General features: G+C 35.7%; 2 protein-coding genes across 2 annotated transcripts; both read left to right on the forward strand.

Moving 5' to 3' along the window:
• The first annotated feature begins 205 nt into the window (after positions 1–205).
• LOC128246667 (zinc finger MYND domain-containing protein 12-like) lies at positions 206–8,247 on the forward strand. Its single transcript, XM_052964983.1, has 8 exons — positions 206–385; positions 982–1,123; positions 1,691–1,862; positions 2,870–3,039; positions 3,454–3,576; positions 5,073–5,196; positions 6,378–6,523; positions 7,444–8,247. Exons 1-8 carry the CDS (start codon positions 279–281, stop codon positions 7,564–7,566), a joined length of 1,107 nt encoding a protein of 368 aa, XP_052820943.1. The 5' UTR covers positions 206–278; the 3' UTR covers positions 7,567–8,247.
• Positions 8,248–20,908: 12,661 nt separating this feature from the next.
• Positions 20,909–27,746, forward strand: LOC128246124 (uncharacterized). Its single transcript, XM_052964321.1, has 7 exons — positions 20,909–21,455; positions 23,637–23,769; positions 24,085–24,295; positions 25,150–25,337; positions 25,715–25,796; positions 26,415–26,501; positions 27,684–27,746. Exons 1-7 carry the CDS (start codon positions 21,305–21,307, stop codon positions 27,744–27,746), a joined length of 915 nt encoding a protein of 304 aa, XP_052820281.1. The 5' UTR covers positions 20,909–21,304.
• The last annotated feature ends 3 nt before the right edge of the window (positions 27,747–27,749 follow it).

The following is a 27,749-nucleotide window of genomic DNA, read 5'->3' on the forward strand; positions in this document are numbered from 1 at the left end:
AAACAAACATAACAAACAGAAAAACTTAAAAAATAAAAATCCTTCTTTGTTTATATGGTCAGCAATTCGTCAGCAAATCTCTTCTATCCCTATATGGTCAGCTAATTGGTCAGCAGTTTAGCACGAGCCGTCCGGAATTGGTCGGTCCGGCCAGTCTTTTTTCCCAACCACTTTAACTGCACATGCGCAACTTCACTAGCAACCGTGTAAACATAAATGGCGATCATGAGAGGTTCATGAAGAAATTATACGTGAAATAACTGCGTTCTAGTGAAAAAATGACTCTCAATCCATTAGCAAATCCTAAAGGGATTAAACTTCTTTGTGAACTGTGTCAAAAACCAGCTTTTATTCAATGCACAAAATGTAGAGTGACATATTACTGGTAAGTAATATATTTTCGCGAATTTTAATAAATCCTGTTTTATTTACATGCCATATGTAGATATCGATAGCAGCTTATACATTGTTTCAAAGAAACTTCAAGCGTAAGGCCTTTTGTGTCATTGAGTGACTGACCAGGGCTCTGCACAGGCAGTAATCTATTCGGGAAGATCTATTTGTTAAATATAATTAGTTTTCCAATATAGCTATAATAAGAGCTAAGAATTAAGCCATTTCCTCAGAATGTGTGGCCAACCTGAATAAATATTGGAAGTGTACATAAATATTTTCTCTTTAATAAAATATTGATTAGTTATTATTTTGGGCTTTTTGAAGTTGGGTTACTATATTAGGAGACTGTTAACTATTTCAGTTAGGATTTTCTAAGCAAAACTTTTCTCTTTATGAGCCAGATGAAAACTCACAAGAGGAACTTGCACCAAGATTAGTCAAAGGTTGGGTGTTGGAAATCATGGGCTGTCTTAAGTCCCTTAAATGCTTGCAATGCATCCACCGTGCTGTGCAAACAATTACCAGTGCATTACTTTCCTTTCTGTTGTAAACTTTTCATCCAATCCAATTAATTACATTTTACAGTGGTGTTGAACACCAAAGAGCAGACTGGCTTGGAATCCATGAGAAGATATGTCAGAATCTCATTCCGCTCCGACAGAGTGCCCCGTTCCTCCCTTCAGAAGAGGAGAGACAAAACAGGGAAAGACAGCTAGAAACTAAAAAGGTTCAGACAGAATTTTATCAAAATTATTCAATTAACCCTTTCCTTCAACTATTTTAACCTTTTTGTTCCTCAATCCATATCCTCATTGATCCACCTCTATTCATAGCCTCATAGCTGTTTTAGTTTAGGTTATATAACCACGGGATTAACTAACGGCAGCTGGTGTGGCCACTTCTCTACGAAGAAAAAGTTTAATTCATGTTGTTATGTCAAAGACTGTAGACATTACAATAATCAAACGACAAAGCAATGATAGATGCAAAACTCAGTATTACCAGTTGAATTTTTTAAGTATATATGATTTTAAAACTCTAATTCCATTTGATTACGGTATATAATTTTAAATGATAAACGATACTGTTAAAAGTATTGATGATGACTTTTCCAAATATAGTGTATTAACAAAGGCATACTTCATGCATTATTTGAGTTTTAAATGTAACCCATATAGTTGTATGTAGAGGAGCTAAAAGTAAATAGAAGCTTCTTAGATATTTTATAACTGGTAATGCTGAGCAGAAAGAGTTTCAGAATTTAATAAGGTATCTTTTTACTTGGACATTTCAGAGGACCATGATAGACTTAACAAGAACTACAGGCCAGAAGTTATTATTTGAGGGAAAACATGACCAGGCTGTGCCAGCTGCAATGCAGTCATTGAGGTTTGCCATTGATGTACATGGCTTAGCAAGCATAGAGCTGGTTCCCTCATATTTGATACTAGGGGAGGCAAGCATAGGTAAGTTCAGATAGCGTCTAACCCTTTCGGTGCCAAATATATATAGTTATATGTACATACTATTTTATTCTATGTCGTAATAATTTGACAACAGCAGTCTCCAAGGCTATCACATGTTTTGGACTGTACAACAACGAATGGGTTAAATTTAAAAAAGGAATGTTGCTAGGTGTTAGAAGGTGGCCCCTGCCTGTCGCATTTTTGCAACTTTGTCGGCAAAAGGGTTAAAGAAGTATTTCATTGGAAATGTTGTTGTTTTAAATAATCTTTGTTTGAAATTAGTTTAACTACAGGCAAAATTCGCCTTATCAAAATTGTTGGGAAATACTTCAAGATAACAAACGGTTGATATAACCGAAATACAAAAAATGTATAACTAAACCTAAAACATTAAAAAAGTTTGACATTACCAGTACATCGAGATAACAGAGTTTGACATATATAGCGAGTTACAACTGTACAGTCCAACCTCGTTGGCTCGAACATATTGCTGTGCATATTTTTTCAAATGTGTTGGAAAGGGTTAATTGTTATAAATTACGGTGTGTTTTAAAAGACAATATGTATTAAGATACATGCATAATGGTAAACAGTGTTAACAGTTATGAAGTTTAATGTTAATGCATGTAACAAGTTAGTAACAGGAAGTTTAGACATGCTGAGGTAAATGCAGTCTGTAAAATCAAAATTTGTTGCTCCTCATTTTCTGAAGAAGAAAACACATAGTGTAACAATTTATACCAATCTTGATCAATAATGGTTTGAAACACTTATACAACCTAGCCCAGGCACATTGCCATCAATTTTAAACAGGTTAGTGTTCCTAGCTGAGGCAGTTAATGGATCTGAGGTCCCCAGAATGTTCCAAGGCCATCAGCCTTAAATTGTCTTGCATTAATTTCGATGATTAGTAAGAATTTTAAAGGCTGAGGAGACAGTCAACTGTTCTACAGACTCTAGAATAATTCAATGCCGTCACCCTAATGTTTTCTTACATTATTTTCCAGGCTTAGGAAGACTTGAACAGGCTGAGGAGTACCTAGCTCAGGCACAGTGGACAGTTCTGAAGACCCCAGAATGTTCCAACGCCATCAAATCTAAACTGTACAGAAACTTAGGGCTGCTCTATGCTGCCAAGGGGGAATATGATGAAGCACTAAGGCAGCTGGCTAATGATGTAAGAAACAATATGAATTGTGGATTAATACTGTTTTCAAAGAAACTGATATTTGAAATTACTTGGACGGCTCTCAAAATCTCTGGAAAGCTTTTTATTACAGCTATGTACAAGTCATGTCCATGATTGGTTTAACTCTAAATTTTAAGAAATTATTTGTCATATAATTATGTCAATAGAATCATAAATCAGAATTCAATCTGTTTATATAACTTTGCTAATGAAATGACTCTGCTTATTTTGCAATCTGTAATGGAGATTGTAATACTACCGTATATGAACTCATAATATGAAAAGCACATTTCATCAACTTAATGCAATAACTTAATATGTGCATCTATTTTTATATGCAGTTTTCTCTGGTAGAATGTATGTGTTTTTGTTGTATTTACCAACGCATAATTATCTTTTCAGATATATCACGCTAGCGAGGAGTTTGGCACGGATGATATCCGTACATCTGGCGGATATTTCCACATGGGCAATGTATTCTTCCGGCAAGGGAGAATGGACATTGCTGACACACTTTATAGACAGGTAAGTGTAACTGTGATTCTAATAATTCTTAAAGGGACATAATATAGGTTGATTCCAAAAAATCCTTTTTAAATTTTAATGCATTATCGCCTATCATGTTTAATTCTTTGACTTTCAATTATCAAACCAAAAAACAACATTTGATTTGTGTACTGATAAAAAAAATATGAGCAATATTCTGGCACTTTTTTAATTGGGCAATTTATGGCCACTTACCTATTAATGGATTTTTTTTTATAAAGGCTGATATTTTTTATCTTTCCACAAATCATATGGGTTTTTATGCCCCCGAAGGTGGGCATATTAAAATCGCACCATCCGTCCGTCCGTTTGTCTGGCTCAATAACTCGTGTCCGGGCTGTAACTTTCCCTTGTATGGACAGATTTTAAAATAATTTGCCACATGTGTTCGGCATACCAAGACGACGTGTCGCGTGCAAGAACCGTGTCCCTACCTCTAAGGTCAAGGTCATACTTAGTGTTTATTCACAATGGAATGCTACATATAATGACATAGAGTATAGATTATCGTGTCCGGGCTGTAACTTTCCCTTGTATGGACAGATTTTAAAGTAACTTGCCACATGTGTTTGGCATACCAAGACGACATATTGCGTGCAAGAACCGTGTCCCTACCTCTAAGGTCAAGGTAACACTTAGGTGTTTATTCACAATGGAGTGCTGCATATAAGGACATAGAGTATAGGTTTTCGTGTCCGGGCTGTAACTTTCCCTTGTATTGACAGATTTTAAAATAACTTGCCACATGTGTTCGGCATACCAAGACGACGTGTCGCGTGCAGGAACCGTGTCCCTACCTCTAAGGTCAAGGTCACACTTAGGTGTTTATTCACAATGGAGTGCTGCCTATAAGGATACAGAGTATTGGTTGTTATGCTGTAACTTTTTCTTGTATGGACAGATTTGAAAATAACTTGCCACATGTGTTCGACATACCAAGACGACGTGTCACGTGCAAGACCCATGTCCCTACCTCTAAGGTGAAAGATACACTTAGTGTTTATTCACTATGGAATGCTGAATATAAGGACATAAGAATGTAGGTTGTCAAGTATGGGTGGTATTTTTTATGTTCAGAGGCAATTTAAAATAACTTGCCATATGTATTTGTTTGATCTTTAACTTTTCATGTACTGACCTTGTTCATAAGTCAATGTCACATTCAGGGGCATTCGTCACATACTGTGACAGCTCTTGTTTCAGATTATTTTTTGTTTGTTTGGCATCAACCTCTGTTGCAACCCTTTAAGTGTGAATGGCAGTTTTTTTTTCTTCATGAAAATGAGCAAATAATGAGTACCGGTAACATAATTATACTGTACATAATTTACTATCAGGTTGTTTTAAAACAAAAAGGATTAAGGTTTTTTTCCTGAAGGATTTTTTCTTTCAAGGAAAAAGTTCAAAATTAGTGGCTACTTTAAGCAACCTGAAAATGAAGCATTGATATTTGATATAAATTTGGATGCTTTCAGGTGACAGATATCTGGTACTCCCACCTATTCAACATTGTCAAGGTGCGCACGAGAACCCCACCCACTCCAAAAGGTGTGGGGCCACTTATTGTGGAAATGTTCGATGAACAAGAGGACAGCCTTGGTAGGTTCATAAAGATTTTTTTTTTGTTACAAAGTTTACATTTGAATCTTATTGTACTTGTAATTATGTCTTTAAAACAAAATAATTGTTATTTTTTTTTTTTTTTAGCAACAATTTGAAGAAAAAAATGTTTTGACATCTAATATTACTTCATTGGCAAATTTCATATGATTTCTGGTTTTATCAATATAATATTGTCATATTCCTTATGATTCGAGGTCTTGCCTTATTTAGAATTTGCCTGTAATCCTATAATCCAAGGCCTTGTTAATCATGATCTTTTACATTTTCAACCTTTTCTGATCTTTTTGTGAATTTTCCCTTGTTCATCATGGCCTAAACCATTACTATGATTTTTTTCCATGTTGATCATGGAATTTCTCATGCTCATGAACAAAGGTTTTTTCTTGGAGTTGTCCCATGTAAATCATTATGATCTTTGACATTTTCCCCATATTCTTAATGGTCTATTAAAGGCTTTTTTTTAATTTCCCCATATTCATCATGATCTGAACCCTTACCAGGATTTTTTTGTTGATCATGGAATTTTCCCATGCTCATAAACAAAGGCATTGTTATGAACATTTCCATGTTCATCATGATCTAAGGCCTTACTAGGAATTTTTCCATGTTGATCATGGAATTTTCCCATGCTCATGAACAAATGCCTTATTTGAAATTGTCCCATGTTGATCCTGATCTTATACGTAATTCCATGTTCTTGATGGTTTAAGACCTTTTGGGGGATTTTTTCTCATTTTTTTCATGGTCTAACATTATACAAGGCTTTATGATCTTATTATTTCACATTTTAGTTACATTTAAATTTCAAGATCATGGTTTTGAAACTAATTACTTGTCAAATATATATTCCAATTTCAAATGTTTTTACATGAAAATAACCTTAGGCAAAGAAACACAATTATGTAGTTAGGGTTACATCTTGTCCAAAAAATGTTGGGTAGATTACAGATTTTTTATTACCGTAGGCTTATTAGAACGTTATTGTTATCATTGAATTATCTTTATTAAAAAGCTTTTCAAACAACAAAATAAAGTACACATTATTATTTATTTTTTTTAACCAAAAACCTATAAAAAACAAACCCAGAAAGGTCATCGCCTTATTCCTGAATCAGAAGTATTTGTTAGCCCTGATTGTTAAAAATTCCATATTTCAGACGAGGCCCAAGAAGCGGAAGCTGTTCAGGTGCTCAACTCTATCTACGATATGCGGGAACACCAACCTAACCGTCAACCTGAAGATATGGCCAGGGTTTGCCACGGCCTTGCAATGCTGTACTTTGTACTCACAGATATTAGCAAGGTAGAAAGGGTTCATAAACTGAGGTCCATGCATAATTGTGATACAGAAATCAAATGGAAGGGCTATATGGCAAATAATTAAAGCCTGAAGATAGAGCAAGTGTTTGCTGTGTGTCTTGCTCTTGTCATGTTTTTTCATTTTGCTGAAAGACAATCAACATACAAAATAGTTCCTTGTTTTTTCCCCACCATTTTGTGACATGGGCTGGGGAAAATATGTATAATAGATGTAAATAGCTGTACACTAAAATTTAAAACAAAAACCCCAGATCTGTTGATCAATAAATATTAATACAAGTGTCAGTATATCAAAAGTAGAAATTATTGCTTTTTGATTAGGACGCCAGTATTTTGTTTTGTATTCTGGTGACAATTATTTTTCTATGGTCAGTATTAAGATAAATTTAAAAGTCTTTCAGTTTGTACATTTTTTATTTAAAAAAAAAAATACATTTGTATAATCTGTTTGTTTCATTTTTGGTAATATCTGAAACAGTGATAAAAATAATTTATTATCTTAAAATCGATTTCATTTGCTTAAGTAAAGTCAACCTAAACATGAAATCGAACATTTGTTTTTATTCGTTTATTTGTTTCTGTATATAACAATATGGAAGGGCCTCGTTGTTTTACTTCATTGATGGTTCTTTATATGAATCCTAATGGTCAAACTGTCCAGTTAGTGCAGTGGTTAACAAAGGTTTGTTTCCCACCCTGGTCATATATGAGTTTGGTTTGTGGTAACCAAGCCGGGCAAGTGGGTGGGTTTTTTTTTTGGCTACTCTGGTTTCCCTTACAGCACTAGAACACTCACGCGACATCATGCCAACAAGATTGACTTAGCATAAATTATAATAAACTTTATCCACAATCGTAAAGTTTAGGTTTGTGTTTAACATTTTGTTTTTTCTTCTTTTTCAGGCCAAAGAGTTTGGTCGTAAGGCAGTAGTGGCAAGTGAGAGCCACCCAGATGACTCCATGTCTCGCTCCATTATTGAGTTCATGAAAAACTGTGACCGAATATCCATGCTGACTGTCTCTTAGCTTATGTAATGCTGCTGAATATCTTTGGAAAATTGATATATAAAAACAAAAAAAAACATGAAAAACTCAAAATTTCAAAATTCATTTTAGGAATGATTAATATAAATCGTTCGTATTCTCACATGGGTCCGTTATACACTGAGGGACTTTAAAAACGCAACACATGTATTTTGTACATGGCAATTCTTGAGGCTTAATTTACAAGGAAATTACTAGGTTGTTTTTTTTGCTTATCAAAAATAATTTTCAGAGTGCATGTTTTGCTTTTTTAAAGTCTCTCAGTGTATAAGAATATTGGTAAATGTGAGGATAATAAAGAATAGAAATGTAACAGTTTCTTTGAATATTTGCATATCTTTGTTAAGAGATATGATACAAATCCATGTGTCTGGAGGTATTACCTATGCACCAAAAGTATTAAAAATCGTTGTGAGAGACAACCATACATTGAGAAATAAATTGATTTTTTCGTATCTATTTTACTTATTAACGAAATAGATGGGTCTTTGAACTGTACACCAAATAAAATATCCTTTATAGTAAAAATATCTATGTAATAAACCCTGTGATATTTTATGTTTACTGTATTAATGTAACTGCTATTTGTGTCAGCGTATTTTCATGTTTAATATGATTTTGTTTATTTTGATGATTTTTATGTCATTAAATCAATAAAATGATGATTTTGTTCCTTTATGAGTGCCTAAAAATGGAGCAATCTGGGGGATGTATTCATAAGACAGTGTAGTTATTTGAAACCATGACCTGCTACTTTTCATAACATGTATTCTTATGCATTTACTGATAATGTATTATGCAGCCCCAATTAATCGTATTTAAACTATATGCGTTTGGGGGAGGGGACGCGCGTCAGCAGTAATGCAAACAACTCTCGTCTCCGGCGTTTATGCGAACAACTCTGCTCTCCAGCGTTGATGCAAACAACTCTCGTCTCCAGCGTTGATGCTAACAACTCTCGTGTCCAGCGTTGATGCTAACAACTCTCGTCTCCATCGTTGATTCAAACAACTCTCGTCTCCAGCGTTGATTCAAACAACTCTCGTCTCCAGCGTTGATTCAAACAACTCTCGTCTCCAGCGTTGATGCTAACAACTCTCGTCTCCAGCGTTGATGCTAACAACTCTCGTGTCCAGCGTTATACAAACCACTCTCGTCTCCAGCGTTGATTCAAACAACTCTCGTCTCCAGCGTTGATGCTAACAACTCTCGTGTCCAGCGTTATACAAACCACTCTCGTCTCCAGCGTTGATGCTAACAACTCTCGTCTCCAGCGTTGAGGCAAACCACTCTCGTCTACAGCGTTGATGCTAACAACTGTCGTCTCCAGCATTGATGCAAACAGTTCTAGTCTCCAGCGTTGATGCAAAAAGCTCTAGTCTCCAGCGTTGATGCTAACACCTCTAGTCTCCGGCGTTGATGCAAACAACTCTCTTCTCCTCTCCAGCGTTGATGCAAACAGCTCTCGTCCCCGGCGTTGATGCTAACAACTGTCGTCTCCAGCGTTGATGCAAACAACTCTCGTCCCCGGCGTTGATGCTAACAACTGTCGTCTCCAGCGTTGACGCATACACTCTTGTCTCTGGCGTTGATGCAAACAGCCATAGTTTTCGTAATAAATGATCATTTTCAAATCATTTTTGGTTTTGATTTATTTTGGGAGACGGTGAGGGCGTCGCAGGTCTTGTCAACGTAGCTGTCGCCTTTGCGTCAGCTATGATTAAAATTGTCTTCAGGTATATCATTAATTGTAACAGCAATCCGTGTTGGACATCATTAATGAAACGAATAAATAAAATTTAACTATGATTATGCCCCCCTTCGAAGAAGAGGGGGTATATGGCTTTGAACATGTCCATCGGTCGGTAGGTCGGTGAGTCGGTCGGTCGGTCCGTCGGTAGACCAAAGCTTGTCCGAGTGATAACTTAACAATTCTTTGGTCTGTTGTCAGATAACTTGACATGAAGGTTGGGCCTGACCAGTAGATGGCCCCTATTGATTTTAGGGGTCATCGGGTCAAAGGTCATAGTGACATTAAATTGGGAAAAATTGTCCGAGTGATAACTCAACAATGTCTGGACCTATGGCCATCAAAATTGACATTGAGGTCGGGCCTGACCAGTAGATGACCCCTATTGATTTTAGGTGTCATTGGGTTAAAGGTCAAGGTCACAGTGACATTGAATGCTTAAAGGATGTCCGAGAGATAACTCGACAATGCCTGCACTCATGGCCCTCAAACTTGACTTCGAGGTTTGACCTGACCATAAGATGACCCCTGTTGATGTTTGAATTGAGTTGAGTTGACTATGGTTTTGTACTATTATGATCAACTTTTTTTGGAAAAAACTGTATATAAATACTTTTTTACTTCATACGTCTCTTTATATTTCATAGGGGTAATATATTCATCTCTGTATTTTAATTGAAACAACAGCTAAATTAAATTAGTTGAAATTATTTGAAATAAAAGAAGAGAAAAAAAGAACAACAACACAGTTATCTCAGAAAGATGATGTACGGTTTATCTAACGTTTTAATAATTTAATAATATAATAATATATTATTATATTAATACAGGTCAGCAAAAATCAAAGTATTAGTCTATTAATAGAATAAAACCAATTTGAATTGAAAAAAAATACACGAACATAAGATAGGCAATTTCTGTTATCTTCAGAAATCTTATAATGAGAGTGTTTCAAGGTGTCAGCATCTTTCACAAGATTTCCTTAACCAAACCTGTGTAGCGGAAACTATTTATTTTATTTTCGTGTATATGATGATGATGATGATGATGATGATGATGATGATGATGATGATGATGATGATGATGATGATGATGATGATGATGATTGACATTGCATTTTAACTTATTACTGAAACACATTTGTCGTATCATTAACAAAAACATAATAACATATAAAATATATCTCAACATGTTTTATGTGGTATTATTATAAGATTTTTGAAATGTTTTTTTTTGCTTGTTTCTTTTTTATATAATAAACAATACTGAAGAATAAAACGATACATTAAAATGATTTTCAATTACTTTAATAATAGTAATTAAAACGTAGCACAGGAACAGCCCTGTCTTAACGCACTGCCCGAATGCATCACACTGGGAACCATTTAGCTCTTGTATATAAAGGCTAGCTGGCCTCTAAATTGTGGTGGATCCGTGGTCTAGTGGTAACACACTTGACTATCAAGCACGGGGTTCGATTCCCCGTCGCATCACTAAAAATACGAATCGTTTTCCGGGAGGGACGTTAAATGGGGGTCCCGTGTTACAGTGTTATACACTGGTGCTCGCTAAAGAACCAGGATAGCTCTATCCAGGGTTACATTCTGTCGCGCACTATGATCCCAAAACCTAAAATGACTAACAATCTTAACGGAGCACTCGCCGAATGGACAAGGCCCGAGTGCAAGTATAAGGACACGTATCACAACGAAAATGCTCTTCTTGTTCTATGTAAAATCACTCCAGTTCACCACTTTATTATGAATTTGCAGAATAAATTTGAGCTATGACACTATTTTCCAACAAATTATGAACACTTTGTCTGTTGATTTAACACCAGAAAACCATATCAAGATAGTTTTTGAACAGGGTTGTTTTCAGTGTAGCTACAAACTCGACACTCACAACAGAAAATTCCTATTAATAGTTACAAATGTCGCCAGCCGATTTACCACCAAAAATATAGTTTTTTATAAAGTGCAGACTATATAAATTGCAAGCTATGTTTCAAATAACCGAGGTAGATTTGACAAAGCAAGAAGCAATCATAACGCAATATCTATTCAAATAATTTAATCTGTTGAACTTAGATAAAGATAACATTAAAGTTGTATCCCTGCACCAAAAGATGAATGAACATCGAAACGTCAACAAAGAATTACTATCCACTCTAAGCGCATCATTCAATCGCGTGACACAATGATGAAGCCAAGTGAATTTACAGTCGAAGAGAGATAATCCTGTAATGAGATAATGCAGTAAGTTTATCAGGTTTCTCTCCCTTGCCCTTGTAAAGTAAAAGCGGGAAATCCAAGCTTGATTGATTGTCGTGCACATCTGAAGTCTACAGTGATGTTTGTTTTACTTTGTTTTAGAAAACTTGATGGTTTCACTTGGAATCTGATGTTCTGATGGTTAGTATTGATTTGCATTTGTAGTCTTTTGTGTTTGTTTTGGGTTAGCAATGGATTAAAATGATCATTATTTCATTCAGCTGCATTTATTTAGTTTTGTCATGTATTTTTACGACATCAACAGATTTTGTATTTAAACTGAGAATGGCATTTCCGTGATTTTCTTTTAGCCTCTTTCCATTTACTAATATATATGGGTTTGGTTACAGATCATAACATGCATGGATAACAGAAGTCACCATGGGAGTACGAGGGAGTAGGAGTGTTTGATTCCATAAATCAGTAAGTTTCATGTCAATGATTTGTTTTATGATGTACTGTGTTGTTGTTGTTGTTGTTGTTGTTGTTGTTGTTGTAATCGCTTGTATTATATGTGTGTTTTATATGCTTTAGCTATTTAATTTAATCTGCCACTGCACACGATTAAATCATATAAGATATTAGACTGTTTACGATGTTAACTTATAAACATGTTATTATTCATTATCTTATGATTGTTTATATTTATATTTTCAGGACGCTCCGTATTATATCTACATTCGATAATGTTGAATATAGAGATATTGAGGAACACTGTGTTTGTTGTTTGAACTATTAAACTGCTACATATGGTAACCTGGACATATAGAGCCACCCTCGCTTAGGAATTACATATGTATTCTCATCTTAAAACCTGGAATGACCTAGAAAGTTCAATGGCCTCATTGATCTCAATGATCATAAAGTTTCCCTGCTTAAAACATCACGTGATAGCCCACGTGGGAATAACAAACGTGCTAAAGTGCTGATGACTTACCTGACGATATAGAAATAGAAGAGAGTTGGTGACATTATAGACAATAAAGGAAAAAAAGTTTTGAAATTAAAGATTTTATGCTAACTTGATGATGTATGAATATATATAGAGAGTGTACGTCTAGACGGATGTTTGTGCAATTATTTTTGAAAATGGAAATTTATTGAAATGAATCGATTTCTATTGTTGCTGATTTGGTATAAATATGAGAAAATATCGAGGATTTAATAACTTATTTAGGTGTTTCATCTACAACTGTTTGAAATTATTTAAATTTTACATCAATTTAATTAAGAAACTATTTCTCTTTAATCTGTTGTATTTTCGAAGTATTTTTGTGAATAACAAGGCAAACATAGGCAAACTCTTTCTAATGAGTACAGTTTGATTAGTATATATATATATATATATATATATATATATATATATATATATATATATATATATATATATATATATATATAATGGTGAAAACCCGTATTAAACCCTGTTCATACAGCGCTATCAGCGCTTTGATGTTTTTCTGCTATCATCATTTCTGTACAATCACTATCTATAACGTCCATGTGCCACATTCATGGCCGCATCTCTGTGGTCATCTCTCTGAATCCATCCACCCAAGAAAGAGATCCTGCCAAATATCATTCAAAACCACATAATTATCTTCAAATATGACATAAATCATGTATAAACTTGAAAATACATACAAAAATACAATGTACACATCATCAAATGCTACCTGAATGGGGAGAAACATTTTTTTAAGAACTACTTGAAGGGGTACTACGACCCGGAAGCAATTCGTTGTGGGTCGACACCATAAATAAGCTTACATACACACTCAATAGAGTCACAGTGTTGCGGATATGTGGTCTAGTGGTACTTTGCTAGCTTCCGGTCTAATGCAGTTGTGTTGATTTTCTTAGGAGAACCATGACATACCTTTGAATTGATTAAATCAATTTGATTTGAACTGAATTGTAAACAAGTGTATGATTGTCATTTACATGAATGTCTGCAGTTTTCGTTTTTATTATTATTATTGAAACATAAAAGGGAAATAATCAGAATAGTATAGCGTTGTCGCCCCTGTCCTCCATGGCACCTTCTCAATAGTTTCCGTATTGATTCCGCCAGCCTTTAACTTATCGAGCAAACTGGATTCGGATTCCATCGGATACCCCGATGGGTAACATTGGCTAACAACGTGTTAAATCGGGTAAGCCGATGGGTAACATCGGGTAACGTCGGGTAACATCGTGTAACATCGGGTAACATCGTGTTACATCGGGTAACAAGTAAACACACATATAAGTGACACCAAGATATTTATATTCACACCAAATCGTCGATTAGGACACATTTCTTATTTCTAGAGTAAACTCGAATGATTAAAAAGTATCCTGAACGCTCTTTAAGGTGGCTAAATATTATCGCAGAACACGCTCCCCTATATTTACATTTAAAACCTATATTGTCTTCCACCAATCTACCTACTAGAAGGGAGAGATGTTCTTCCGCTCCCCACCAACAAATGTTAAATGCGCTTTTCTATCAAGAAATTTAAACCATACATGTGTTATTTAACTTCTTTAAATTCGACTTGTTAAACATTCTTGAAGAATGACGTCGGTATTTCAATGGGACGCCACATCATAATTTGAATTACCGTCTTTATATGTTGGATTCAATTACGCAAAAATGAGCCCGATGATTCCCATTTTTATTTACCCAAATTACAAATATAAATATTAGCGATACTCTTACGTTTTATTTACCTGGGTAATTTGAAGAAATATTTTGAACTGTACACATATCATACGCTTTTCTATTTGATCATTGAAGTCAAAATGTCATGATATTTTACATAACATCGAAACAATCTTTTGATGTCAAAAGGTTTGAACATATGTTAAGCTTTGTCATGGGTATTCAAACAATTAGATATTTTCACAATAAATTTTCATTTGTAATATTTTAGGTTTTCCCTTGCATCAGCATTAGCAGTTGCAGCTCTAGCAGTAGCATCAACATCAGCAGCAGCACCATCACCACCACTACCAGCACTTTATCATTGAATCGAATAACCTTATCAAAACGAAATTAAATCAAATAGCTGCGTTGTATAAATGCTCCCATTATTTCTGACAGGAACGCCCGGGTAGCTCAGTCGGTAGAGCGTTGGACTATGAATCGGACAACCCGGGTTCTATTCCCAGGCGGACCAGGTCACTTCTGTTGTGATTGATTATGAAATCCTTTCTACCACCATTCGCACTGTACCACTGACCCTGGCATGTACAGAAGTTGTCAGTTCCTTGCAGGGGTGAAGGCACCTAGTACTGGTTAACGACCCAGGATAGGTGTTCTGTAGTTGAACTGTCACTCTGGGACCCTTCAATGTGCTCACGCCGGGACCCGGAGTATAAACTACTAACACCACCACCGAAAGGAACACCTGCATTGTGGACAGACATGGCTGTCAGTTCTGCTCTTAAGGATTCAGGATAGAAGTTTCATGCAGCTTCGAATTCTTGGTAACATGTAATTTACTTTGTAAGGCTTAGTCATTTTCAAAAGATTTTTGTCTCAAAAGTTTCCGACAATAACAAATGACCGTTTTCGGGTTTTCTATCAGTAAAAACTTCACCGTAAAAATCCATATACAGAATATATATTTTCACTTATCCATTTAAGCCAAGAAGGAGTAGTACGTATTACATGGACTCATGTTTCTGGACTAAAATGAGTTATTTTCTGATATTACTCGACAAGATTTCCCTGATCCTGTTGACCTCTTTACGTATAATTTCGCAGCTAAATTATTATCTTGAATTATCCTCGGGTCTTTTTGTGCCAAGTCTTTGTGTGTCCGGCTTGGTGATCACGCACCAAACTCACAAGCGGACATGGGGGTATGCTGCTTTATCTGATGACTCGGTGGAATATATCTAAAATTGTTGATAAGATTGTTATTATTTTCAGATCTTTTTGATTTGATTGTTTAATACTAATTAAATTATTGATATGTTGAAGTATAAATAAACATTGGTTAGAACCCCAAGCTAGGCATAACTTTTCCTCACAACTTTATTTATTGAATAAGTAACTGCAGCAAATTGAAAAACCAAAACAAAGTTGTCGAAAAGAGTTCTGCTTATTTTCAGATCTTTATGATTTGATTGTTTAATACTAATTAAATTATTGATATGTTGAAGTATAAATAAACATTGGTTAGAACCCCAAGCTAGGCACAACTTTTCCTCACAACTGCAGTTTATGGTAAAGAAGAACACTGGCTTATATCATTTATTCAACCGCATAGCCCAGGCACAACACAATGCAAAAGGGATTCTACGGAAGAAAAGACTCTCTGATGTTGGAATAAACTTAGTTGTGTTGTGTAAATGTCCCCAACGGAAGAGACGACTTTCTCTTTTGCCTGAGAATCCAATCAATGTTGGAATAGACTCGGGCGTAACCGGTGAAACCCGCGCAGTTACCGAATGAGGTAAATCCAATCTGGACATGTGTTCCCTGTTTGGTTTTGCACACAAGTGGTCCTCCACTGTCGCCCTGTTGAGTTAAAAACAAAGGTCAGAGGTACCCGTGTGTGGTAGCTGTTTAATAATGATATGAACGGGAAAACATTACTTAGTGTTAGTTCGAGTTCTTACACATACACTAGCTTAAACCGTATTAAATATGCTAGCTGTAGAATATTTAAAGAACATGTGGATTTCGGGGATTGCTTCTTTCCTTATTGAACATGTGGATTGATTTCGGGGGATTGTTTCCCTCCTTACAGAACATGTGGATTTTGGTGGATTCTTCTCTTCCTTACAGAACATGTGGATTTCGGAGGATCGATTGCTTCAGTACCAAACATGTGGATTTCGGAGGATCGATTGCTTCCGTACCGAACATGTGGATTTCGGAGGATAAATTGCTTCCGTACAGAACATGTGGATTTCGGAGGATAAATTGCTTCCGTACCGAACATGTGGATTTCGGAGGATAAATTGCTTCCGTACCGAACATGTGGATTTCGGAGGATGAATTGCTTCCGTACCAAACATGTGGATTTCGGATGAGTGATTGCTTCTTTATCGATCATGTGGAATTCGTTGGATTGATTCCAAAATGGGGAAATTAGGGGATTGTTTTCCTTACCGAACATTTTGATTTTGATGGATTGTTACTTTCCGAACATGTGGACTTCGGGGGAGTGTTCTTTACCGACCATGTGGAATTTAGGGGAGTGTTTCCTTAACAAATATTTGGATTTTGATTGATTGTTACTTACCGAACATTTGGATTTCGCGGATTGTTTTTTTACCGAACATGTGGAAATCGGGGGATTGTTTCCTTACCGAACATGTGGAATTCAGGGGAGTGTTTCCTTACTGAACATTTGGAATTCAGGGGAGTGTTTCCTTACCGAACATTTGGAATTCAGGGGAATGTTTCCTTACCGAACATTTGGAATTTAGGGGATTGTTTCCTTACCGACCATTTGGAATTCGGGGGAGTGTTTCCTTACCGAACATGTGGAATTCGAGGGAGTGTTTCCTTACCGAACATTTGGAATTCAGGGGAGTGTTTCCTTACCGAACATTTGGAATTCAGGGGATTGTTTCCTTACCGAACATTTGGAATTCAGGGGAGTGTTTCCTTACCGAACATTTGGAATTCGGGGGAGTGTTTCCTTACCGAACATGTGGAATTCGGGGGAGTGTTTCCTTACCGAACATTTGGAATTCAGGGGAGTGTTTCCTTACCGAACATTTGGAATTTGAGGGCTTGTTTGCTTCTTGTACTTTTTATGTGTAGGGTACGAGTTGGACCATATTGAGAGATTGTTTTAAATAGCATATGCTAAAACATACTGTGACTGTTGTTGCTGCCTTTTAATTTTATGAAAAGTATTGCTTTATTATTTTTTTAAATTCCATATTTTAAGCTCCTAATTCTTGTCAGGTAATTTTTAAATCAAATTAATTGTTAAAGTGACACTCTTATTCAAAATCAATGCATACATATGTATAAAAACATATGTTTGAGTGATAAACCTTTAACTACTTACTAAATAATGCATTGATGGAACATATTTATTACTGGTAGCAAGTTTGTAACCCTGTATTTAATAACAGAAAACGCAAAAATATTAATGATTGATGAATGCTAAAGATTTACTGTGATCTACTTTAATAGTCTCATAAGGTAGATACACCATGTTTTATGCACATTTCTTTCAAATCAAAATCGGTATCCTTCATGAGAACCATTGCTTTCAACATTCATTAATTCTTTTCACAATATTAAACAATAGTATTAGTAGTGGTAAACCTTTTTGGGAGTAAGAGTGCATCTTTAAAAAATGTGTTTAATGTGGATATATTATGATCTATGTGTCTTTGCACGTATGCACTTGCTAGTATTGCCTAAGAATTTGACCTCTGATATTTTATGTAGTAGTTAGATGATATGAAGTAAATTCTGTCAGAGTTAGTGGAACTAATGATCCATTCTTAATCATTGAAATGTACTAACAAGGCATCTCACAGTCTTATGTCTTTGTATGCCTTTGAGGTTATGTCTCCACAAATCTTTATCATGGCCTGACAGTCTGCTTTCTTTAATTTGTGTCTTTGTATTAAAAATATGTATTATTTTTAATACATATTTTATTTATAGTACTGCATTTATCTCCTATCGATTTTCATGTTTTATGTAACTTGAAACTTTCATTAAGTTGTAAAAACATTAAATCTGTGAGAGTGTAGCTTTAAGAGAAACATTAGTGATTTTAGCATCAAACTTGTTTTATATGTTCTTTTTAAGTTCTAGGTTATTCTGTAATCATTAACCATCATTGTGCCATAGATAGACCTGTGAAAAATTATTATAATGTACTATGTTATATTATTGAATAAAATACTGAACATGTTACGGTATGTTTGAATTTGGCTGATCATTGAGTAGTTGAGGGATTTTTATAGTCATATTTAGATTCCCACTGAACCTGAAAAGGTATACCATGAGGTTTTTTCATATCTACATTGTATATAACAGCGAGTGCTTTCCAATGCTTTAAAAAGATATTTCCATGAAATAAAACAGATATCTGATCATCTCAAACAGTGCACATATAAAAGATAATTTTTCGAAATTTTCCTGTTCTCGCATTATATTGAACTTTAGTATGTACAGGGCTGGGACACAATATCATCGGTGCAATATCCTTAATAAAATCACTTTCATATAGAATGTACATTAAGTCATTTTATAGCCATCTTTTTGTGGATATAGTAAAAGAAAAATGTTTATTTCAATATCATGTTGCATGATGTTTCACCTTGTGAAAGAAGTGAATTTTGAGAATATCATTTGAATATGATATTTCATTGTTTGAGAAAGTGACAATATCAAAAAAATATTTCCATTTTTATGAAATTCAATCCCCTCAGTGACAATTAAACAGTGCAGTGATACCTATTAATTGGTGACACACTTTATTGAAAGAAGAAGAGAGGTAAGCACAGAGCTTAAACACAATGTCGATGACATAATTTCTGAAATGACACTACAGTTTCTGCATACGAATTGCTGCCTTTATATATAAAAGTGATTAAATGGCATTCAACTTAAACCCCCGTTTCAATGTAAGAAAACAATATTGTACCTATGGCTACATGAATTTGGCAGTCGAACGTTTTTACTTATAGGTACAAATTTGACTGACAAATAACAATTTGCAAATCATAGACTAATAGAATATTTTATTTAAAAAATAAGGTAATGTAATGTAACTTTGTGAAAAGTTGTGTATACAGAACCTCATTTTATAATTCTGTCGGCCAATTCATCATGCGAGTACGCTGAGGGTCGATCTAACGTGGAATTATACTTTGTATAATCTTTGCTTGACCGACCACAGACTTTTTCATTGAAATTTCCAGCAGAACAGAATAAAACAGATTTTCATGATCTTTTTTGACACCGAAAAATACAGAGAATTTCCGGTAAATGTGTATAACCCGGTTCCCGGTAGCAGTTGTTACTCCAAGAGAAAGTGGCATTCATGGTAAAACTCATTGCACTTTTTTTCTGCAAAATCCATAACGGCGGATTTTCTAGCGTCCAAATGACCTTTCTGTCGGCATTGGATTATCATATCTATTAAGACCTGGCAGTTTGTCCAAATCCAGGTGTAAAATAGTGAACAATATTACAAAAAAGGGTTTTCACCAGCCGCAGTCAGCGTTGAAAGCCTATTTTACTCGTACAGACGGACGACCGCACTTCAATTAAGCAGACATGAACGTTTTTGTAACATGATGTTGTTTTTTCTCAGAGAAAATGCCAAATATTATAGCATTTAAGGCTATTTGGGCTTTCATCTTTTGTCCAATGTGTTCTTAACCGCTCTTGAATACGCACCGAGATGGTACATCGGTTTAAACCGTTTCTACTCTTTAGCTGGTGCCTAGGAAAAGCGGATAGCCCTCCAACTCAGTTGTTATTGCTGTAACCATTCCGATAGCATATGACTGATTAGCCTTAAACTTGTTTATGAGTTAAACGATACATTTCCAAAATGCCCATTCCCCCGTTTATTGGCCAGGTTTTAGAACCCGCTCTTGAACCTTTTCTGCACGATCCGGGTGTTCACGACTTTTAGCAATCTACCATTCGAAGCATCTTGTAAGACCATACTTTAGCCCATTTAATTCGTGTGCTTATCCCTCAAATTGGCCATAAAAAGTTAAAAACCGTTATCGGGACTTTGCCGTGTATGTCAATTATACCGACACAAGACGTAAAAAACACCTTTTTCTCAATATTTTAAAGCGGCGGCACCTGAGATGACACGGATCAAGAGTGTGCGTCCGTCCACAAGTCTTGAGATCAAAATGGCCATATTTGAACAGTGCAAACCTTATAGGTGAACACATTTCCAACCAGCAGAATTTAGTTAGTACAAAATATACACTTGGATCGAAGTCTGATTTTTTTTTTAACGTGGGATATTTAACATAAATATGGAAGTTGGTCAAGGTCACGAATGTTGTCATGGTCAAGTTATATTGACCTTCAAGCATGACCACAGCCATTACTTTATCTGATCGAGGGTCTAGTTTAATAAAAAGGAGTTAGTCAAATATGACAAATCTACCACAAAGCGGGAAGTTTACTCGGATCGAAGTGATTTGCGTGACTTTAAGGGTCGAGAAACCCTAGATCTACCTCCCTATGGTAAGTTTCAAAACAATCTCTCGAGGGACCAGACTGATCAAAACGGACATTGGGATATCAATTTTCAGAATTTGTACCTTGCTAAAATCATATGTAGCTGAGAGGCCTGTTGTAAGTTTTTCGGTATCGGAAGTAGAGGATTACCTTATATGGAAAATGCTTAAAATAGCACATGACGTATTGCAAAGGTTACGATCTACGCACACTTCTGGAGAAATGACCCGGAAACTGATGCTTTCTGTCACGGAAAGCTCACGAGAGAGATTCGATTCGAATTTCTTGAGATTGAAACTGAGATTTAAGCTTGCTTAGATATCATCGCTGACCAAACTTTAAATCAAAATACTACTCGCGCCTTTTTTTTGAATATAATTGTGACTGAATTAAGTTCCTAGAATTATTTATCGCGTTTTCGCTTGTATTGTGAATCGTCATTTGATTTCGCGACTTTATTTTTAAAAAAACCCAGCAGTATTTGTCTATATTTTCTTTTCTGTCGAGATGCACATCCAGGTCGAGGAGCGTGTGTTTTCTTCCATTGCAGATTCAAGTGGATGTCTTGGTAGTGCGCTTGTGGCAGGTGATTCCAACGTACATCGTATCCAAGCAGCGATTCAAAATTGGTCCACTATTCGATGCCTCCCAGTATCAGGTACACACATTTTTAAAAGGCAAATGGATGTTATTTAAATGATTATGGCGAACTATTTTGCTTCAATATTGCATAAAGATGTTAGTGAATGTATTATGACCCAAATAATCTGCCACAATATTCAACTTATAGTCTCCTTCAGTTTTGCAGACGACATATTTCATCAACCCGAAGACCTTAGCCTTATAGTATCCAATTTGCCCTGGTATATTTGATGGTTATTACTGTAAACACTATGTTATGCACCAGTAAATTGTAACCCCCCCCCCCCCCCCCCCAGGTCCGGGGGAATACCAGGGATAGCCGGTGAAAAGGGCCATGTTTCTACTTTCCAGGTGGCCCCACAGGGCCGGGTGACTGCGGTGTTTTTGTCATAGCGCCAAATTAAGCCGAGATTGGGCTTCATGTAGAGTCTCTGAGGTGCGAGGGCATTTGGCCGGGGTTTAACCATCAGTTCGTTCCCGCAGGGCAGGGATTTTACCCGGGGTTGGCTGGACCGAAAGTCAAAGTCCCGGCTATTCCCCTGACCCTGGGGGCCAAGGTTACAATATTGACTGGTGAATTAGCGTAGCACTATTATCTCAAGGGTATTCTGTGAGGAAAAGTGTGTCCATGCAGTGTTGGCTTTCAACCCAGAACTGCTCGAACCAACTGAGCTTTCCGGACATGAAGGATTTCGTATCCAAACACTCTCTAATTTTCCCCATATTTACATTTAAGGGTGATTCTGGCACTCGGTTCTTTCTTTTCTGACACCAATAAAGACATCCGTGGAGGTAGTGAAAGTACCCAGTGTGGTGGCTGGACACATGAATACCAGAACAATAGCACAGCCCTCTAACCAATTGGCTAGCTGGGCAGCTGGTTTTTACACATGCACACACACACGCATATACACATGCTTCATGCCTTCCACCAATAACCTTTTAGGCTGATCCAGAGATTCTTGCATTTTACTTTTGATATATCCGTATATAAGTAGTCCTGCGAGAAAGAGTGCATCCTGTGTGTGGCTTGAACCCATGATTTGATTGCACTAGCATGGCATTCCAGTGATTAATTTTGTGCAAAGGCTTCTCAAGGCTGTTTCACTGGACCATAAATTTTATTTTTCCCAAATTTTTTTGTCCAATTTCATATTTGCAAATTATGTTGATTTATACAAATTGCAGTGAATTTTATAAAAAAAATCTTGACATGACAAACTTGTTCACAGCATAATGTTTGCATAAAGAAGTGATAACATGTCTATTTACCATTACCCACACACTGTTTACTCCACTCCGCCATTTATTTTGTAGCTTGTTCTTGCTCACACATTTTACACTCCTTGGCCCCAATTAACCTATAAGCTGATTCTGGCATTTTTACCTTTTATTGACACAAGTAAGGAAAACAATTTGGAGGAAATATTGTTTGTTTGAATAATAGCCTTCTTTTGGACTCAAACCCATGGCGGCAGGAACATTAGCACAGTTCTCTAACCTATTGAGCTGGGCTGGTGGTTCTTACCCACACAAGGTACAGATACATGTAGGCCAATATATTGCTAGAAGTAAAAATGTCATATATTGCCTTGTTTCTCAGCCATTTCATCTAAAGGTCCCTGTTAGCTCAAAGTACTTGTTAAAGTGATTGGTGTATACAAAATGTTTTTCTTAAGTTTCTAGTTAAAGACCTTCTTTCTTTTCACTTTTCCTGTTTAAACATCCCACATATCAGTCAAGCTAAACTGAATAAATTTTTTACGTATATGGACAAACAAGAACTCCACACGACCACTTTTTAAACAGTGTATTATGTGAAAAGAAAAGGAAAAATGTTTTTTTATTTAATACCAATTAAATTCCATGCGCCAATCATATCACAAGATATGGTACTGCATATTCCATTCCATATTAATTATTGAATCAAATGTTTCTTGATTGATTTGAACCATCCAATACCAAAATAATATTATTAATACATCAGTCAATTGTAACCACGCCCCCCCCCCCAAGAAATGGTCCTTACCGGGGTTAGGGTTAGCAGTTTGTCCCCACAGGGCTGGGGTTAAACCTGGGATTTGCTGGACCGAGAGTGAAAGTCACCGGTATTCTGGACCCGGGGGGGGGGCGGGGGTCGTGGTTAAAGAAAACATAAAAACAAAAGCTACCATTGTTCAGTTTACCTCAATTGTAGGAGCCAAGTTTGTGAATGACAAGAAGGGATTTGTGGCAGTTCTGCAGCTTTCATTGAAGAAGGAGTTTTACCCATGTGTCTATATTCATCTTGGCTCCAATGATGTTCAAGCCAGAGAGGATGTGTTTTATAGGTACACATTAAATATGTTTGATTCTATTACGTACGAAGCAGTCTTTTCAATAAGCTTCGTCAAGGTACCAGTTTTTAAAAACTCCCTTTGGCGTACTCTATTTCAATGACACACATTTTGTCTACTAAGTAACAAAACAATTTATGAAATTTTATTTAATCTCCTTTTCCTCAAGTTTTAATGTTATGAAATATGCCTGATTCAAGAAAGTTATGACAAAGTGTTATTACGACTTTATAATGCTTTATTTGAAGAAGTCACTACTTGTTTGCCTTGGCTTTATTAATAGTCTAATAATGTATGTTTATTTCAAAGGAGAGTCACTGAGGTATGTGATAGTATCCACGAGACGAGTCCGGAAACTGAGATTGTTTTATGTTCTATTCTGCCACGAAAAAAGAATGACAGACGAGTATCTTCAACATTAGCGAGAGTCTTCAACAGATGGATCCAGAATGCTAACACCATGCTAATGGACATTTCAGAGGCCATCCCATACATCAGATTCCTTGGATATGGAGCTCAGGTATAAATCAACAAAATAAGTTTATGCAATACAGAAATAAAAGTTGTAGATATTTGGCAAATTTAAGATGATCCTTATTTATATAGACAGGTAGAAATATGTAACTGTAATGCATTTTTATGCCTTTGTGGATATGGGTTGTCATAATGATATTGTTTATTTCATTGGTATACATATATCATTATTATAAGTCACGTGACCTGCCCATGTTAATTTCTCATATTCCCATCATGGGCAATTTCGTACTGTCACACACTGACAGTATCGTTTTGACCGGTTGACATGATACTGTCACATAGCACGCACGTCTTAAAACAGGCATTTTTTGGTTTCCCAAGTCTGAGGTGGTAAGCGCTTATTAAAATGTATTGTGAATCTGGTTACAACCGGTGTTTGCCTTATTTCTAAACAACATTTGCAACAAAATGACAGCTAAAGTAAACAAACAATAATTACAGAATAAATTGATTAAACTTGAAAGTTGTGTTATTGTAAAAATCTTATATATCATGTATATAAATGTAACTGTGTTCGGTATAATAAAATAAATATTGCATGGCTTCCAGTGTGACAGTACATATTGTCAACATTCGGGTAAATACTGTTACCCTCGGCTTCTCCTCGGTAACAGTATTTCCCTCATGTTAACAATATGTACTGTCACACTGGAAGGCATGCAATATTTATATAATATTCACCAACTTTTTCAAAAACAGTATATGAGCAATATCATTATTTTTGTTTCTGTATCTCCGTTAACAAGATAGTATATTGAAAAGCAAAGATGAAGACTTAATATTCCAATGATTGAAAAGTTTGTTAAACCATGCATTCTGTTTTTATATACAATTAAGGAATGTGCTGATGTGTTGGGTCGTGATGGACTTCATCTGAGTCGTGTTGGTGGTAGACATTGTAGTCAGGTGATTGAGGAGGATGTGTATTCCTGGAGTGAAATAGCCTATCAGCAGGATGTACATTGGAATGAAGACATACGCCAACCACATTCAGCAGAGATTGATGCATCAAGCTTTGACCAGTGGTATTTGTTTCAAATATATTACAATTCAGCTGAGTTAATTAGTTTTTTGCCTGTGTAAAATATCCGAATATTGTCATTACCTCAGTGTTGTTTAAGGGTATAAGATGAACATGTCGTGTTGATGAATTAACATGAAATATTTTACAATGATAAGAATTATATTAAATGTTGGCATTGTTCGATACTGTCTCACTTAATTGCTTGTTGTATGATGCAAGGTTAAGTATGACTCTTGTTCGGTTTGTAATATGTTAGTCAGTTAAAAGAAGGATGTCCATTTAATTATAGTTCATATGGTGTTCCTAACTCCCTACGTCTGAGATATTAAAAACAATATTTTCCTGGTGCCTTATTTTTAGCTCTGACTATTTTCAAAGCCTGGCAGCTGCTGTTGAACCAGTCAGTGACCAGAATGTCCAGGCCAGCAAGCAGCCTCTGTACTCGGAAATAGTCCGTTTGGTAAATACAACACTTGCTCTAAATGGATGTCATTTGCTAGATGAATAGTTATAATTTATCAAAAGCATTGAATTCTCTGATAAGATGCTTGTGTTGGTTGGTAGATATAGGATGTTCATTCATAAGTTACCATTAACAGGTAATTCAAACAATTATGAACCTTTTCTAATTTGATATTCGTAACATTTGGTCAGTCATCAAGTTAGTCTTTCGGATGAACAAGCCCGAATTCATGTATAAATGCTTGGCATTTGATTTTTTTAACAAGCCCTGCAGTATAAAACCCAGAAATTGAGGAAGCCAAAACACATTTTACCAGTGCAGGGATGGGGCTTGTGCTAATATATATTTTATCTATTTTGTGTCGAAAGTAAATTAACACTTATTTACTAAGGCAAAAGTGGTCAATGTCAAGTGTTTTAACCTTAGCATGGAAGAATCAAATATGTTGTGTGTTTTTTGCCTTAATTCCTATTTTGTACCACTGTTCTTTTTATTTTGAAAATGCCTCTATTCAGAGGAGATAACAAAGGTTATTCTTAATTATAGTGACTTCATAAAACAGATGAACTGAACTTCATATTATGAGGAAAAGGAACATTTGTTTTATTCTTACAGCCAGCAGCTGAAGTTCCAGATGTTACCTCAGTGCAGCATAATGTGAAGTTACCAAGGCGCAATGTATTGAAGGTCTCTGTTATGTTTGTTTTGTACTTAAAATATATATTATAACATAATTATTTAATAAATATAGGTAATAGTGCAAAAAAAACTTATGTCAATCTGAGATTCCTGTGCTGGTGTTCTTTTTGAAAGCCTGTTAAGCTGTTTCAGATGGGCAATGCAACAATTTTAATAAAATTTAATGAGCATTTACATAACTAAACTTAAATACATTCATTGATGAAAACATTTAAAGCATGTCTGTTTCTTGTCTACCTTTGGTAGGGACAAGGGTTAAACAACCTGAAACCGCAATTAATACAATTTTCACTAAGTATAGAACATATTACCCAGATTTAAATGCGGTTCAATGTGAGGTTTTAGAAATTCCTGCACTAGAGAGGCCATCTAAGAAGAGGAAAAGCACAGCCTCTGTGAAGGTGACAAAAGATGTGGAGCCATTGAGTGTTATGCAGGAATCAAAAAAATCTATGTATGAACAATTTTCTATTGATTTAATAGAGGATGGAAAGATATATATTCAGGTAGCTGAGGAAGACACCATGATATGTTGTATGAATGATTATAATGATTCTGGTTCTTTAAGAAAAGAAGTGTATGTTTATACCACTTGGCTAAAGCAAGAATCTGGAGACTACTTCCATTGTACCTGCAGTATATATAGAACTTTATTTGATATAGCTCATAGCCAAACTCTAAATTATTCAAACAGGAATAGCTGCATGCACTGTACATTCCTTAAGTGTATTGTTCTTCCAAATCTACAGATAGATGAAAGGGCTACAGAAACCAAAACCCGTAAATTTGTTCAGGAGGGAAAGCAGTGTGCTGGCAAGGATTTGATTGAATTAAGTGACTTTAATGGTACACGGAAATTTTCAGTTTTGGCAGAAGGAGAGACTAAACCTGTTTTTTTATCACTGAGTCACAACAAGGCCAAAGCAAATTATACTGTGACCTGTCACAATGGCGAGTGTCAATCAAAGAAGGGACACAAACGATATTTAAATAACTTGAATTCTTCCAATCTTTGCAGACATTTATTTGTGCTGAAACATAATCCAGAATCCTGGATTGATTTGCATGAAAGAAATGCCACTAATGAAACTTTTTTAGATGACCAACTACTAGATGATGAAACAAATGATGATGCTGGTGATGGTGATCCTGTTGATACTAATGACAATTTTGATCCTGAAACAGGTCTATGGAAGTATAAGTGTGAGAGCAGCCATCCAGCAGCAGCTAGAGAGAGTGATATGTTGAGGC

The sequence above is a fragment of the Mya arenaria genome, chromosome 9 (genome assembly GCF_026914265.1).
Source record: "Mya arenaria isolate MELC-2E11 chromosome 9, ASM2691426v1".
Taxonomy (NCBI): Eukaryota; Metazoa; Mollusca; class Bivalvia; order Myida; family Myidae; genus Mya; species Mya arenaria.

Coding starts and splice junctions, on each gene's coding strand:
- LOC128246124 (XM_052964321.1), top strand. CDS start 21,305: ATGCACATCCAGGTCGAGGAGCGTGTGTTTTCTTCCATTGCAGATTCA. Junction 24,296..25,149: donor TCCTTGGATATGGAGCTCAG/GTATAAATCAAC, acceptor TATACAATTAAG/GAATGTGCTGATGTGTTGGG. Junction 25,338..25,714: donor GCATCAAGCTTTGACCAGTG/GTATTTGTTTCA, acceptor CTATTTTCAAAG/CCTGGCAGCTGCTGTTGAAC.
- LOC128246667 (XM_052964983.1), top strand. CDS start 279: ATGACTCTCAATCCATTAGCAAATCCTAAAGGGATTAAACTTCTTTGT. Junction 1,863..2,869: donor ACTAGGGGAGGCAAGCATAG/GTAAGTTCAGAT, acceptor ATTATTTTCCAG/GCTTAGGAAGACTTGAACAG. Junction 6,524..7,443: donor TACTCACAGATATTAGCAAG/GTAGAAAGGGTT, acceptor CTTCTTTTTCAG/GCCAAAGAGTTTGGTCGTAA.